The 15,242-nt window shown below is 50.2% G+C and overlaps 6 protein-coding genes across 6 annotated transcripts; 2 read left to right on the forward strand and 4 right to left on the reverse strand.

The window, feature by feature from the left end:
• Window positions 1-1,331: 1,331 nt before the first annotated feature.
• COCSADRAFT_80267 (uncharacterized protein) lies at window positions 1,332-4,269 on the reverse strand (the record flags this gene model as incomplete). Its single annotated transcript, XM_007698009.1, has 2 exons — window positions 1,332-1,483; window positions 1,548-4,269. The coding sequence occupies 2 exons, from the start codon at window positions 4,267-4,269 to the stop codon at window positions 1,332-1,334; spliced, it is 2,874 nt and encodes a 957-aa protein (XP_007696199.1).
• Window positions 4,270-4,810: 541 nt separating this feature from the next.
• COCSADRAFT_33527 (uncharacterized protein) lies at window positions 4,811-5,738 on the reverse strand. The gene has a single exon (XM_007697376.1). The coding sequence runs from the start codon at window positions 5,498-5,500 to the stop codon at window positions 4,946-4,948; it is 555 nt and encodes a 184-aa protein (XP_007695566.1). The 5' UTR covers window positions 5,501-5,738; the 3' UTR covers window positions 4,811-4,945.
• Window positions 5,739-8,414: 2,676 nt separating this feature from the next.
• Window positions 8,415-10,095, forward strand: COCSADRAFT_79461 (uncharacterized protein; the record flags this gene model as incomplete). The annotated part of the gene is made up of 2 exons (XM_007698010.1): window positions 8,415-8,831; window positions 8,893-10,095. The coding sequence occupies 2 exons, from the start codon at window positions 8,415-8,417 to the stop codon at window positions 10,093-10,095; spliced, it is 1,620 nt and encodes a 539-aa protein (XP_007696200.1).
• Window positions 10,096-10,316: 221 nt separating this feature from the next.
• On the reverse strand, window positions 10,317-11,897 carry COCSADRAFT_157070 (uncharacterized protein; the record flags this gene model as incomplete). Its single annotated transcript, XM_007698011.1, has 2 exons — window positions 10,317-11,755; window positions 11,804-11,897. 2 exons carry the CDS (start codon window positions 11,895-11,897, stop codon window positions 10,317-10,319), a joined length of 1,533 nt encoding a protein of 510 aa, XP_007696201.1.
• A 441-nt stretch (window positions 11,898-12,338) lies between these two features.
• On the reverse strand, window positions 12,339-13,580 carry COCSADRAFT_33530 (uncharacterized protein). The gene has a single exon (XM_007697377.1). The coding sequence runs from the start codon at window positions 13,484-13,486 to the stop codon at window positions 12,581-12,583; it is 906 nt and encodes a 301-aa protein (XP_007695567.1). The 5' UTR covers window positions 13,487-13,580; the 3' UTR covers window positions 12,339-12,580.
• A 610-nt stretch (window positions 13,581-14,190) lies between these two features.
• On the forward strand, window positions 14,191-15,081 carry COCSADRAFT_134641 (uncharacterized protein; the record flags this gene model as incomplete). The annotated part of the gene is made up of 2 exons (XM_007698012.1): window positions 14,191-14,644; window positions 14,711-15,081. 2 exons carry the CDS (start codon window positions 14,191-14,193, stop codon window positions 15,079-15,081), a joined length of 825 nt encoding a protein of 274 aa, XP_007696202.1.
• Window positions 15,082-15,242: the final 161 nt, after the last annotated feature.

Consider the following 15,242-nt stretch of genomic DNA (forward strand, 5'->3'; position numbering starts at 1 on the left):
TGATGGGGATCTTGCGCGCGTTTAGAAAAAAAAAAGCTAAGCCAGCTCAAAGGAGAATAATATAGAGCCAAGAATAATTTACCGCAGTAGCGCAGACGCTAGACAAGACTATAGGGTGAAACAACGCTTACCATACATAGGGTTAAGTAACTCAAGCCTGCTTTATTGCTCTTACCGATGTTCAAACATCCGGAGATACCGGATACGAGTAACTAGCACTGAAGGGAACTTCTGTGCATCCATGTCTAATCTATAACGCGTGATCTACTAACATTTCGAACGTCACTTCGCTTTTTTAGGAAATGCCCGGTTATTGCATTGTAAAAATATAGCATCTCTTGTATTGCGTGAAACAGAAAGAGAACAATGGTACAATTTAGGGGGGGGGGGGGCAAAGCCACTATACTATATCGATCCTCAAATCGCGTATATAGCTTGGAAAGTCATATGCAAAACGGATGGGAGCAAAAAAAAGTAAGCCCACTTGCAGCAGAGACATTCCAGTACCCATCCCTCCTCCGGATTATGATCTGCTCCCCTTGAACTACAGTCGCCAACTCAGTGTCAGTCGGCGATTGTTGTGAGCCACGTCTTTGAATAGAAGATAGAATCTCTCGTCCAACCTATCATCACCTCATCTAGAACAATACATTCTCAAGCACGCAAATATATACATACATAGCTATAGATCATCGTCATTGTATTTGTCAACCATTAATTTCAATATAAAACAACATACTATATCCTCACAGAACACCTCTCGATCAGCAAACATATGTACACGTAATTGGGAGCATCGAAACTCTGCCTTTTAAGCCCCCAAAAAAGCCATTCCTAATTTCACACGACATTGCCATCATTCTACCTTGTCAAACCTTAGCCATCCGCGTCTCCCCACCCTACAGGACATCGCCTAGCCTACTGCTTTATTGTAGAATATTGTATAAGATACAACCACACTGTTGAAATGGAAAAAGGTAAGTTTACGTGTGACCCTTTACCTACCATACCTCTACCACGAGGTGTGGTAGATTGTACCCATTTACCAGCGTAGAGAGGTTGTCTAATAAGTTCCTTGGTGTAACCCCGTCTCGGTTTGAGGACATCAACAGTACGCTATTTCCCAGTGCCCTTAAACGTGTTATTAACCTTTTGACAAATTATATACGTGATGACCGTTGTCACAGCTCAATGGATATATATCACATTTTTCGTATATCTACAAGTGAAACAGAGAGCATGGATGCTTGTACAGACGCCTTCCAGTCCTCATCTATCCATCCACACCCAAGCGGAGTATAGCAGCAATACATGACAAAACTCCCAATATCTTACAAGCTCCTCTTCTCAAACTTTTCCTCATAGCACTGAATCTTATCGCCAACTCTGAAATCTTCCCAGCCGTCAAATGAGATACCACATTCAGTGTCCTTGCGCATCTGCTCGACGTCTTTCTTCTGATTCTTGATTGAAGTGATGACACCTGTGAAACAAAAGATATTAGCATGACGTGTCGATTTTTGGAAAATTTCGGGCGCAAAACTTACCGTCATGAATAAGCGTCTCACCACGGAGCACTTTTGCTTTTGTGCCCCTATCAACGACACCATTGCGCACCTTTGATCCCGCAACTTTCATCTTCTTCTTGCCACCCAAGCCAATCTCGAATACGGCTGCAACATCTACCTCACCTGTGACTTTTTGAATGACCTTTGGTGCGAGCTTCTGAGATAGAAGCTCCTTGACATTTTCGACAACGCGGTATATAATATTGCTGTCAAGGATCTTGACACCCTTTTCCTCTGCGAGCTTGGCAACATTTCCAGGAATGGTAGTGTTAAAGTTGACAATATGGCCGTTTGCATCGGCTGCGTGTGAAACGTCAAATTCTGAAGGTGCACCGACGCCATGGCGGAGGATGCGAGTAGAGACTTCTGCGTTGCCAAGAGCAGCGACAGAGTCGATGACTGCTTCTACAGAGCCAGAGACGTCGCCTTTAATTATGAAACTGACGACTTCAGGGCCAGCCTCCTTCTTTTCAGAAGTCGTGGGCTCCTCACCATTTTCGATAGCCTTGGCGGAGGCTTCCTCAGCTTCGCGACGCTCGGCTTCCAGACGGCGGAATTCGTTGATAGCTTCCATGTCACGTGCCATTTGTTCTCTCTCCACCTTTTCACTGCGCAACTCAGTGACGGAAGTTGCATGCTGTTCATCTCCGGCTTGAAGCACTTCGTCACCAGCAATGGGTTGGTCGCGCCAGCCATCGACTTCAACAGCCATACCGGGCCCAGCCTCCTTGACCATTGCACCCGCTTCATTACGCAGACTGCGCACGCGTGTCCAGGTAGTTCCTGCAACAAGGGCTGTACCTTGGCGAAGAGTACCGCTACGGACAAGAACGGTAGCCACACGCCCAGACTTCTTAGTTGTACCTTCCAAGACCCATCCTTCCACGGCAGCTTGAGGATCAGCGCGGTGATCCAGCATCTCTGAGAGAGTGGAGATAGCTTCTTCTAAGTCTGGAATACCCTGACCAGTCTTCCCACTCACACAGACAGCCTGGACATCACCACCAAAGTCTTCAATCTCAATGCCGTGGCGACCGAGATCGAGCTTGACAGCCTCCGGGTCAGCTTGTGCTTTGTCAATCTTGTTGATGGCAACAATCATGGGCACCTTGGCGGCCTGCGCGTGCTTGATAGCCTCGACAGTTTGTGGCATGACAGAGTCGTCAGCGGCAACTACCAAGACGACAATGTCGGTGACGTTGGCACCACGAGCGCGCATCGTTTCAAAAGCAGAATGGCCGGGCGTATCAAGGAAGGTAATCTTCTTTCCGTTTGCTAGCGGCACGCTGAAAGCACCAATATGTTGTGTGATGCCACCAAACTCAGTAGCAGCAACACTGGTCGAGCGCATATAATCGAGAATCGTAGTCTTTCCATGGTCAACGTGCCCCATGATAGTGACAACCGGTGGTCGAGCAGGGAGCTCAGCGTAGGCCTCGGGTTCCAAAGGCGGTGCGGGGTACAGATCACCATCTTCTTCTTCGGACTGGAAGATGGGTTCGAAGTTGTACTCTTGTGCAATCAGTCCAGCGTGTTCGGCGTTGAGAATATGGTCGTTTTGCACATCCTCGAAACCCAGCTCTTCTAGTTTCTGCACAAAGTCTTCCACTCGTAGTTTCAACGCTCCGGCGAGATTGGCGACGGTGATATATTCTGGTAAAGAGATGGGAGTTGGCTCGTTCTTTGCAGCTTGCGCCGCCTTCTTCGCTTCGGCCCGCAGTCGCTTGCGCTCTGCCTTGCTAACAGATGGGCGCTCCTCGTCTTCTTCGTCTTCGAACCGCTGTATCCGCCCTCTCCTCCCCTTGGTCCCGCCCTGACGGCGTGCAGGCTCTTCATACCGGTTCTTTTCCTCGGGCTCATCGAATGCGAAGCGGCTCCGTCTTCTCTCGCTCTCAATGTCATTGCGTCGTCTAGTATCCTCCTCAATTTGTGACGGAGACGGAGGTTCAATGTCCAGTTTGCCTTTTGACTTTTGTGCCCAAGCCTCAGCTGCATCTGAGATGGACTCCTTGTAGCGCTGTGGTGGACGGTACATTGTTGTTGCTTGTTCGGCTCGCTGTTGCTGCGGCTTTTCACGTAATGTCGGCTTTGTTGGACATGTGGCACTTGTGTGTTCCTTAGAGCCACAATGCCAGCAGGTTCGTTGCGCGTTGGCGTTCCTTGCAAGCGGTTGATATGGCTTGGACGGTCGACTAGTCGTAGATGCATCGCCCAACAACTTCGATATTTCATCTTGGTCCAGTATCTTCCTTTGTGGTGGTGCTCTCCCGGTCGGCTGCATCCGTCGATGGTCTGACGCGAGTGAGGCGCCATCGTGTTGGGGCTCGTTGCGTCGTCTCAAGTGGCCAGGGCCGAATGCAGGCATATTGACCTGTGGTCTGGCGTCCATATTGACTGTGTACCGGTTCTGTTGCATGTTCCTGTATTCATTTCGGTCAGTGACACCCGCACGCCGAGGGGCAGGTGCAAAGCGATCTCTGGTCTGATTGCGGCCATGTCCCTCGGTTGCACCCGCTCTATTCACTGGCCGTCGGTCGAGAGAATTCTGCCGGGGTGGTTGTGGCTGTGGTTGCTGTGGTCTCTGTGCTGCCAGTGCGGCCTTCATCCTCTCTGCTGGCGACATATATCCTCCTTGTTGTGGTTGAGGGGCAAAGGCGGCACTGGCAGCCAACGCCTGGCGCATCAGCTGTGCCTGCGACATGGGCTGCTCGCGTTCATTTGCATCTTTATAGATGATGCCTTCTGCTGACTGCGGCGTTCGGCTAGATGAGTTGAGTTGTCTTCGCTGGGCGGCGTGGGATGGCGTAGAGACGGCCAATTGACGAGTGGCACAGAAGATGCAAACATCGCGGGTCGAAGAAACCTGCACATGTGTCAATTATTAAGCTGACGAAATATACAATTGATTGTTCTGCTTACCCGAAGTCCACGCGCTCTCCGCATGTTGGGCGATGTGGTGTTGTGGTGCGTAGTGGCGGGTGGAAGAGGCGCTCAAAAGTTTGGACAAGATCCCGCCTACAGATCCTTGCCCACCTACCCGTTATCACTAGCCTAGCGTGGCAACCACTCGGCCCTTCTCCACCATTACCCCGTGGCTCCAGTCGTGTTTCATTACCATCAATCAACGTGGTGGTATTAGCAATATCCATCTTCCAGACAGTATGCTCGATTCTTCCAGCAGTCATGATGCGATAATCTTTATATTGCTAATTATATAAAAGTCATTACAAATTGAAGTATAAACCACCAAGATGAATCTAATCTACGCTAGTTATGCAAGATAACCAAACCAACAATACAAATCAAAAACGCCATCGCCACGCTAAATCAAATGCCACTCAAACAATTCGCTTTCATATCCCCTCAATACCTCCACCTCAAAGAGGCACATTAGGCTTGATTTCCCCACCCTGACTCTTCGCGGGATTAACACTGGGCTGCTTCGTCACCGTTCCCTTGGCCGCCTCCTTGTACTTCGCCAATGTCTTCTCATTATCGCTGAAATCCTGGTTAATAACCCCACTCATGCCCCTCTGGCAATGATCCCCATTCGTCTGCGAGCAGTAGAACCACATGGGCTTCGTATCCTTGACCATGAATGTGAAAACGTTAGGAGCTTCACCAGCCGTGGTGTTAAAGTTGAAGCCGGAGAAGAAGGCGTCGGGGGTGTTGAGGGGTGCGCAGGGTTGGGCAAAGGAGGATTGAACTACCGAGTGCGCTTTGGGTAGGAAGTGGAATTCGATTAGGTCGCCGGGGAGGGCGACGACGTTTTCAGGCTCGAAGTGCAGACCTGAGTTTGCGGTTGTGGAGCCGGCGGTAATGCGGTGGATTACGCCTGTGGGGTTGATGGTAGAGGGGGGAATGGCGATGGCGTTGGTGAGGGTGGAGAGAAGGGTGGCCGTGAAGACCATGGTGGAGGAGAAAGAGAGCATGATGATTTGTTTATTTGGGTTTGGAGATTTGGAGATTTGAATATCAGTATAGAACTTGATGTGGAAGCTTTGATAGGCAGGCAGATGTGTAAATGCTTGTTGACGTGATGATAGAATTATTTCACGGCACATTCTCACATACATATATACGGGTCTGCCTTCAAGTATCAAACAATCAGCATTCTATTCATGTCCTGAACTTAGCCCCCGGATGCTGTTTTTGCCGGAGGAAAGTAAGCTGGATGCTATTGTTGATGTTGCAATTTCGCTAAGGTGGATGAACACAGCCTCACAGCCTCATCCTTGACTATGCTGCGGCGAGCCAGGTCAGCAACGAGTTCGAACTCGAGAGACAGCATCTCGCTGGTTACCAATTTCTTCTTTGGACCCAAGCTATTCCTGGAATCGCCGGGTGCTGCGCTGATGAGTGAAGTGGCAGGCCTTGATGATGCGGCTGAAGTAGATGACGCCAGTTACTTGGTCTCCTGTGGCTGAGCCTCTGGGAAGATAACACCATGCTGAGCAATCCCCACAGAGCTTCTTCGGCTTGGAACCTATTTTCTCCATAGTGGCATTTTGGTGCTGATGATGATGGTGATGGTGCTACTAGCCATGATGAGCTACCACATCAGCTAGTCATACTCGGAAGAAGTAGCATCGGAAGAAGGCAACTGCGCCATGTGATATTGTTCATTAATCTTCAAAGGAAGTATCGTTGTTATTCATCACTGGCTATTTTTAATCACCAGGTGGCAGCTTAGTGAATGGAGAGTGGTGTTCTTAAACCTCATCTCTTTCCTGCTAAAGCCTTGACGCTGGAACCTAACTAAATAGTTGTTTATGTTTCCACGGAATCTATCGCTGCGTAATCGAAACGTCAAAGACTATTAGCGTCGGCAATGTGAGTGTGTTGTAGAAAGATATGCCACAAGATGAGCAGATGGTGTCATGCTTCAGCTGCTCCATTAGTCATGTCTTCTTATACGTACCCACCAACCCTCTGACTCTTTGGTCGACGCGATACACGGATAAAAACCACACCCACCAAAACAGCGCAATATCAACAAGATGTAACTGCACACTGGTATTATAGAATGTTACAATCTTTTCTTATAGCATATAAATCCATACGTAAAACTCTAGAACTTTTATATACAAAATGTTCGTTTTTAACTACGTCGTAGTGAATACGGTTGATTGCAAAGGGTAGCTTCGTGTTGATGGGGGCTGTTTTAATCCGGTGTTTCGTCGGACTAAGAGCCACCGATTCATGATGATTGTCGCACCCCACTAAGATCTCCAATGATGCGAACACTATCCTTGCTATACTAAGCGAAAAATCGCATTCAGACCCCGGCATTCGGTCCATTAGGTAGTTGGAGGTGACATGAGTATCGGCAAGCGATGCAGCTCTTGTCACGCATTCTACCCTGTTACTCCTAAACCGCGCCTACGATGCTAATTGGATACGACATCTGGTAATGCAAGGGGGTTCACAGTCGGTAATGCAAGTGTACTAGTCATGATCAGTTGAGCAGACTCGTGCCATTCTTGATGCTTGGTAACCCCAACAACAATCGATGCCTGAAATCGGCCCAATCGGTATGAAATGTGGCCAGCATGTGAAAAACAACAAAAAGTACGCTGATGGCGACCAGCTACCCACGAAGAAAAGACAGCAAGTATCCAAACTTTGCAACGAACACGCATACCTAAATGTGTACCTACATATACATATGTACGCCGCCGAAGTGTTGGAATAGTGGAGGCCAATGGTAGGCCTTACCGCGCCGTCCAGTAAGGTAAGCGTGAGACGCTATCCACTGGCTCGGAATGTTTTTCGAGAGCTAGAACTATTGGATCCTGCGGCTGAGATGGACAACAACATGCAAACCACAATAGGCTCTCTGTACATGAATGAACCTCCATTAAGTCTTCATCAAGATGCATTTACTTACTGTTCTGGTGAGGTTGCTTACTACTTAGCAGAAAATCCGCCCCGTAGAGACCATGCGTCAACACCACGATCTCAACGGGGTTATCGAGCCGACTGATCTATGACATCGAGCCGCCTAAGCTTTCATACAGGTAGTCTAAACGCCTAGCGTACTCTTTGATTACAAAAATCCGGCTGCGCGATCATCACACTACAGAATGAGCAACTTTTCCTGCGCCTATGAGATCAGGGATCGCCGGACCCGGACTTTCGGGTTCCTTGGCAACTTAAACGCCGACATACTGCAACAAATTGAACCTGGATCCACGGCAGCGTATCGAATGCGCATTACTAGTAAGGTGGCGCACAGCTCTGGTCCGTGGAAGAACGTGGATGCCTAGAATGCACATGTACGTATGGGGAAGAATGAGAGTGGGGAAAAAGAAAAAGGAATTAGCTTAGCTCTGAGTCGCAGTTGATGATTCGTGATGCGATTTGGGGAACCGCTTGGTGTGCATGAAAGCAAAAGAACAGGCTAAGGCAACTTCCATGTTTAGGGACCTGAGTAGGTTCGTCTGATTATCATGCCAATAGTAAGAGAGCAGTTCACCTGATACCCCAGAGAGATTAGCAGGGTGCTATCCATGAATACTGTGCGGAGTCGGATATGTCAGACGCTGCCGGGCCCGTCGGCATGCTAATTAACAAGGATGCCGATAGTGCTAAAGGGGAACAGGAACAGGCGTGCCGCTGCATGGTCCAGGATATCTTCAACGAGCCTTTCTCTAACAGCCGTTGCACTTGCCCAAGTGGAGAAGGATCCCTGCAAAACTAAGGGACGAGTACTGTGGAGCGTGCCAAATAGCCTTTTGTGCTTAGTCGACCTGTCTTGCCTTAACCCCCCCCCGAAAAAATATAAGTACTACAGGCAGGCAAGTAGTACCATTCTCATTATCTCAATAATCACGGACAAACAAAATGCACAACTCTGTTCTGCTTGCCCTTTGGGCCGGCATGTCTCTTGTATTTTACAAGATCGCATGTTCAATCATTGTTTCCCGTAAGCGTGCCGCCACAGCCCGTCAATTGGGCTGCTTACCGGCCCCTCCTTTGGAGTTGGTACGATTTGACCCTCTTGGGTTACACAATATTGCAATTCTGATCCAGGCGGACAAGAACTCTCTTGTTCCTCAATGGATGGAAGAGCGCCACAAGCAAGCTTGTGCCAAGGCTGGCAGGGAAATTACTACGTTTCATCAGAACGTCATGGGCGGCGAGAACTATTTCACTATCGAACCAAAGAACATTCAAGCTATTCTGGCAACCCAGTTCAAGGACTTTGGACTTGGAATTGTCCGAAACAGGAACTTCTCCCCTCTCCTCGGTCACGGCATTGTAAGTGGCAGACTTCTTGATATGTTCAATAGCATGTCCAGATCACTAACACTAAATACAGTTCTCTACAGATGGCGAGCAATGGGCAGGTGCAAGAGCCCTGCTCCGACCCCAATTCGCTCGGGACCAAGTCAGTGACCTAGAGCTCGAAGAACAACACGTCCAGCACCTACTACAAGCAATTCCCAAAAATGCCAATGGCTGGACCGACGTCACCGACATTGAGCCTCTCTTCTTCCGCCTAACCATCGATTCCGCCACAGAATTCCTCTTCGGCGAAAGCGTCGACTCGCAGCTCTCCGCCCTCCCAGGCTACAAATCCAGCCGCGCCCCCTTCGCCATCAGCGAGCAAGACTTTGGCGTAGCCTTCGACAGAGCCCAAGCCCAAATCTCCACAGCCACCCGTTTCGGCGACGCCTCCTGGCTCGTCTTCAGCAGCGACAGGTCGCACATCCAACGCTGCCACTCCTTCATCGACCACTACGTACAACTCGCCCTCTCCAAAGACAAATCACGGCCCCACTCCCCCTCCTCGGACAAGAAACAAAAATACGTCTTCATAGACGCCCTCGTAGAATCCACCCGCGACCCCGTCGAACTCCGCACCCACCTCATCTCCATCCTCCTCGCCGGCCGCGACACCACCGCCTCCCTCCTCTCCTACATCTTCATGTGCTTTGCACAGCACCCCCACGTATACCAGCACCTGCGCTCCGTCGTCCTCTCAACTTTCGGTACCTATTCCTCGCCTCAAAACCTCACCTTCGAAGCCCTCAAATCCTGCACTTACCTCCAGTGGGTCATAAACGAGACCCTGCGCCTCTACCCCGTCGTCCCCATCGACGGCCGCCGCGCTCTCCGCGACACCACGATCCCTACGGGCGGCGGCCCGGACGGCACAGCCCCGATCTTCGTGCAAAAGGATACAAATGTAGAGTACAGCGTGTACGTTATGCATCGACGCAAAGACTTCTGGGGCCCGGACGCGGATAAGTATCGACCTGAGCGGTGGGATGGCAGGAAGGCCGGGTGGGAGTATCTGCCGTTTAATGGGGGCCCGAGGATTTGCATTGGCCAGCAGTTTGCCCTGGTTGAGGCTGCGTATACGATTGTGAGGTTGACGCAGAAATTTGAGCGGATTGAGAGTGCAGGGAATTTGTGGGATCCGGTAGAGAAGGGGGGGGAGGGTATCATTAAGCATAAGTTGAGCTTGACAATGTGCCCTGATGGTGTTAAGTTGAGGATGAAGGAGGCGGCAGAGTAAGAGGGGAGAAATGGTAGGATAGATGGATGGGTGGTTTTGTTGTTTTCTTTCAAGGGTTTTGCATTGCGGGAATAATGGATGAAATAATGAATCGTCTTTTCCTTCGCTTTTCAGTCTGTCCAAGTAGTCTTGTATCTTAGTCTTGCATAAAAAGAGTCACATGCACAAACGTTAATATTCTTCATCGTAAAAACTCTAGTAATCTTCCCGAATCTAAATTCTTATAGCTCGCTCTGATTAACTTCCTCTTGGCTCGCCTCCGAACCAGTCGCCCATCCATTCGCAATCAGCTTAGCAACATTCTTGCCGCTCAAGGCACTAGTTTCCATGGTACTAATGAAGCTCTCAATGCCACTGGTATACCAAAGTCCGTCATCAAGCTCAATCTCTTCAAAAGTGACACGTGGGTATTCTCGAGGATACGAATGCCAAATCTTGTGGTGGATCCAGCTAACATTTCCATTGGCTTCGCCGTGTTTAGCTTCCTCGTCCGAGACTTCTGCACCGAGGATATGGGAGAGAAAGGTAGCGTTGACACGGGACGGAGAAAAGATCTTGTAGATGTATTCATGTCGGGTTGGCGATGCTCGCTTGTTGACACCGGTGCCACTGATCGAGATGCTATAGAAATTGGGCGAGCCTGCCCCGTCTACAACTTGTTCGGATGGGGGTAGGGTGGTAAGGATAGCTGTTGGTACGGGCGACTTGACGTCCAGGTTGAAAGCCGCTTGGCTGAGTTGAAACGGTGTCGCAAAGAGCGTCGTGTATAGCTTCGTGTATGGAATCTCATCAGGAACATGCTTTGGCGCGGGGTCGATAACAAGGTCCGAATACTGTAGAGGCGATGCGAGAATAACTTCGTCAAAAGAGGATGTTTCACTTCCACTAGTGGTAATCTTGTAACTGCCGTCGGCCTGCTTTGCGATGTGGCTGACAGATGTGTTAAGATGGACGTTCGCGCCGGAAGTCTTCAGCATGTGAGCAAAAATCTGCCAGTTTCCACCTGCGATTTGCATGGCTCCGTTAGTAGCCATGCATACCATTGTCTCCAAGCCATGAATGTATGGAAGATTGGAGGCGTAGTTGACGCGAGTGCTGGCTTGGATAACGTCCTTCGAGAACGCCTCTCCAATCCCATTCGTCTTGAGGTACTGTTCGCCAGTGACTCCTGTGGCCTCCAACAGACCCACACTCTCAACTACAGCATTAAGACTCTTCCACGGGAATACCGGCTCGTCATACATAGTCAAGAACTTGCCGACGGCACTCTTCATCAGCCTGTTGGTCCAGTATGGCGCAGCGCCATATTTCCAGAGCATTTTTCCAATGCTCCACCAACTGTCTCCCGAGTCGACGATTACAACGAATTCCTTGCCGTTCCAAACGCCGAGGTCTGGTAGGTCGAGTTGCTCCGCGAATTCCCGGACATTTGTAGAAAGGTTGAAGTCTTCCATAGCCTTGACCATTATATGGTTGATTTGTACGAAGATGGATCCTCCAAGCTCGATGGAAACAGTCTGGTCATCCCACGGATGGACAGTCGTGGTGCGACCGCCAACATAACCGTTGCGCTCGAATACGGTAATGTTTGTAGGTGTCTTCGCCTCGGCGCCATACTGGGCAAGATGGTAGGCAGCGGATGAGCCAGCTGCCCCAGCACCTGTTCCGAATCAGTTCTGAATAGCCTTCGTTTGAGTGCACAGCATACCTATGATGGCGACCTGCTTTGGGCGAGGAGGCGCATTGTTGGTGGTGAGAGCGCCTGCGAGCGGCAGCAGCCGAGCAACGCGCAAGAACCGCATCGTATTGATCTCGTACTTCGGTAAGAAGTAGAGATGATGAATCAGCTGAGGATATTTAACTACCAGGGAACTAGAAGAGTAAGGGGCTTCAAGTATGCCCGCAGGTCGTTATAGTATCCAAGTAAGCTGAACTGTCGAGCAATGACGAGGCCGGGGGAGCAGGGATCAGCCACTGTCAGCAACGGCCATGCATCCCGTAGCAACTCTATCGTTACACTAGGGCATCTTTTAAAACATCTCGGGTGAAGGCTCGTCTAGACTGCTTCGATCATGTTTATTTCCATGCAACGTAATGAACACGTACATTAAGAGGTGTCAAAATTGGCCCAACAGGGTGCGCGCTTTCACGTGCGCGCTCGGATTCCCTGCAGGCGGTATGGAGTTAGGCATGGGAAGCTACTACTAACTCCGCGTCATTTTGGAGAGCACACAAAAGATGAAGTACGGAATGAATATTGACGAGCTGGTTTGAGAGGAATCTAACAATGAAATAAACCCAGAAACAAACTCCTGTATGAGTTATGCCGAAAGAATAATAACCGTTCAAACACCTGGCGCCGTTAATCCAACCTGTACTTGTGCATCGCTCATCATAAATATCGTGAGATGGTCATCACCCAGGCAGCAGCCTGCCTCGAGCCTTGCACATTTATCGGACATTACATTACTTCCTCATCCCATCATCATATGGCAAACTTGACTGTCCGCCTCGTTTCAACTTTCTTCATGGACATTACTTCGCGCTCGACTGTATTCTCTCTCGATGGTGTGGCCCTAACACCTCTGAGGCGTCTTTCGCTACGCCTGGCTCTTGCTTCTCTAGTCTCTCTTAGTTTCCATTCGTTCAGTTGTTGTCGTCGCTTTTGCGACCTCGCATAAGCTAGAGCGGGCGTAGGTTTGAATCCAATACCGTTGATGCCGGTACCGTCATCGTCGGGGTCAGTTGACGGGTCAACAAGGTGCCCCGTGATCTCGCTGTCCTGCCACGTCAAGGTCGACGGTGGGGGCGTCGGCGATCTTTTTCGTGGACAAGAGCGTGACGGAGAGCCGTGCTGCGCGTGAAGCTCATGTTCTGCAGATTTATGTGGTTGCACGGGTTTGCTTGCAGGTGGTGAGGCGAAGATGGTGGGTTGCGCAAAAGAGGCGATATCTGGCAACAAGCGGGGCTGTGATGACTGAGGGGTCTCTGGTATTACCCTAGAGGACTCGGCCACCGGCATGCCAGTGCCAATATCAAAAGCATCTCTATTGTTTTTGTTGTATTTGGTGGGCGTCTCTTGCACAGACTCAGTGCTCGGTCCGACAATACTGTCGACTCTGGTGGCATCGAGCTTCGGCCTCTTGCGTAGGACATCGTCGGTGGGGGTAAGCGGGGATAGTGGTATCGCCGCAAGTGCTGTCAGGGTCATGTCTCCCAGCTGGTCGGCGACGGTATTTCGTGGGCTATCACCACCAGACGACGGGGCCGAAGTGTCTCGTGGGCATGGTTTCGGTGCTGGACGCAGGGCCAAGGCCGTGTTGAGTAAAGGGATGGGCGCGGGCTGGTCGCGTTTGCGCTTGGGAGATGGGTGCGCCAGTTGTGCAGGCATTTCGCCGATGGAAGGATTCCAGAGTTACATGGATACTAGTGGTATGGAGGGTAAAAGTACTCTTTGTCTTGTTGGTGTTGTTATTGTGGTTGTCGGGGCGAAAGAAGGCGAGTCCAATTCCCACATGATCTCGCTGTTGGTTACGCGAATGTGGGGCGTGCGCACGAGCCCTGGTCGTAGGGCTGAGGCAACCCTGTCCTGCGTCCAACTATCGCGTGGCTATCGAATGCACACCAGAGCCTGTCGTCTATCACCGGCCATATATCTTTTGCTGTTTGTGAATGTGTGTAGATTGGATATATCATCTACTCCCTTAATTCTGCCAGCTTATATATCTCAGCCATACGTAAACGGACTAGCTTATGTCGCGTTCGCCCCAGCTGTTGCCTGATAGTTGTCTGCAATCACTTCTAATCACCTCTCTCTCTCTAGCCTAGAACTCTTTCACTTGTCATTTTGCACACAGCACTTTTGGAGCTTCGATATCCCCCTCTCACCTTCACACAGTCGCCATTATGGAGCAACAATCCATCCTCTCATTCCTGACTACATCAAGAGCTCCTCAACGCTCCCCACGACCACAAAACTCACGCTCAGGTCACCCTTATCAAGATAACTCCAACTCAGAATCCCACAAAAAACACCATTCCAAAGGCAAAAAGTACTCCAACAATAAACACCGCGGCCCCAATCACCGGCGTAACATGGATCTCGCAAAAGTCGCACACGAAACCAAGGCCGTCCTCCCAGACATCCTAGCAGACATTCCCAACTTTGACGCCACCAAATCCTCCCTCACCAAGCTCGACGACACAGACGCACTCTCCCCCGCAGACTGTCCTGGATTCAAGTCCAAAGCGAGCATAAAAGTCTTAGACATGGACTCCTTCGACGCAGCCCTGCACCTAGATCCAACCTACAACGTACAAAAGCACTTGACTTCCTCACCACCAACCCCCCAAGCACCCGCCTCAAACTCCGTCCTAGTCCTCAACCTAGCCTCAGAGCGCTCCCCGGGTGGCGGCTGGCAAAAAGGCGCCCTAGCTCAAGAAGAATGCCTCTGCTACCGCTCCTCCCTCTCCCTCTCCCTCCCCCGCTCATTCTACCCTCTCCCCACCCTTTCCGCAATCTACACCCCAAACGTCGTCCTCTTCCGCAGTTCCATGGCAAGCGGACACGCCCTTTTCCCCACTGCGCAGCTGCAGGATGCGTCGAGTCTACCAGTTGTATCTGTTGTTAGCGCTGCTGCGCTGCGGAAGCCCGCGTTGTCAGGCGATAAAACGACATTTAAGCATATGGGTGCTAGGGCGGTTACGAAGAGGAAGATTAGACTTGTACTCCGGTTAGCGGCGAGGAATGGACATAGTAGGCTGGTGCTTGGTGCGCTGGGCTGTGGTGTTTTTGCTAATCCGGCTGAAGACGTGGCAAAGTGTTTTGCAGAGGTGTTTGATGAGGCCGAGTTCCAGGGCGGGTGGTGGGAAGAGGTTGTGTTTGCTGTGTTGGACAATGTTAATAGTGCGAGTGGGGACGGGGGCAAAGATGGGAGGGGGAATTTTGGACTGTTCTATCGGGACCTGCATGGGAAGGTGGTTTAATAACATGGACGTTATCTTTTGGGACAGGGTGATTTAGATCTGGAAGGCTGGCGATATGGCGATATGGCGATAGGGAAGTTGAGCAAAATACAGCATAAGATATAACACTGATATTTAACATATCCTCTCTATGAGATGATATCATTAATGCATCTATTTCT

Source organism: Bipolaris sorokiniana, assembly GCF_000338995.1.
Source record: "Bipolaris sorokiniana ND90Pr unplaced genomic scaffold COCSAscaffold_2, whole genome shotgun sequence".
Lineage (NCBI taxonomy): Eukaryota > Fungi > Ascomycota > Dothideomycetes > Pleosporales > Pleosporaceae > Bipolaris > Bipolaris sorokiniana.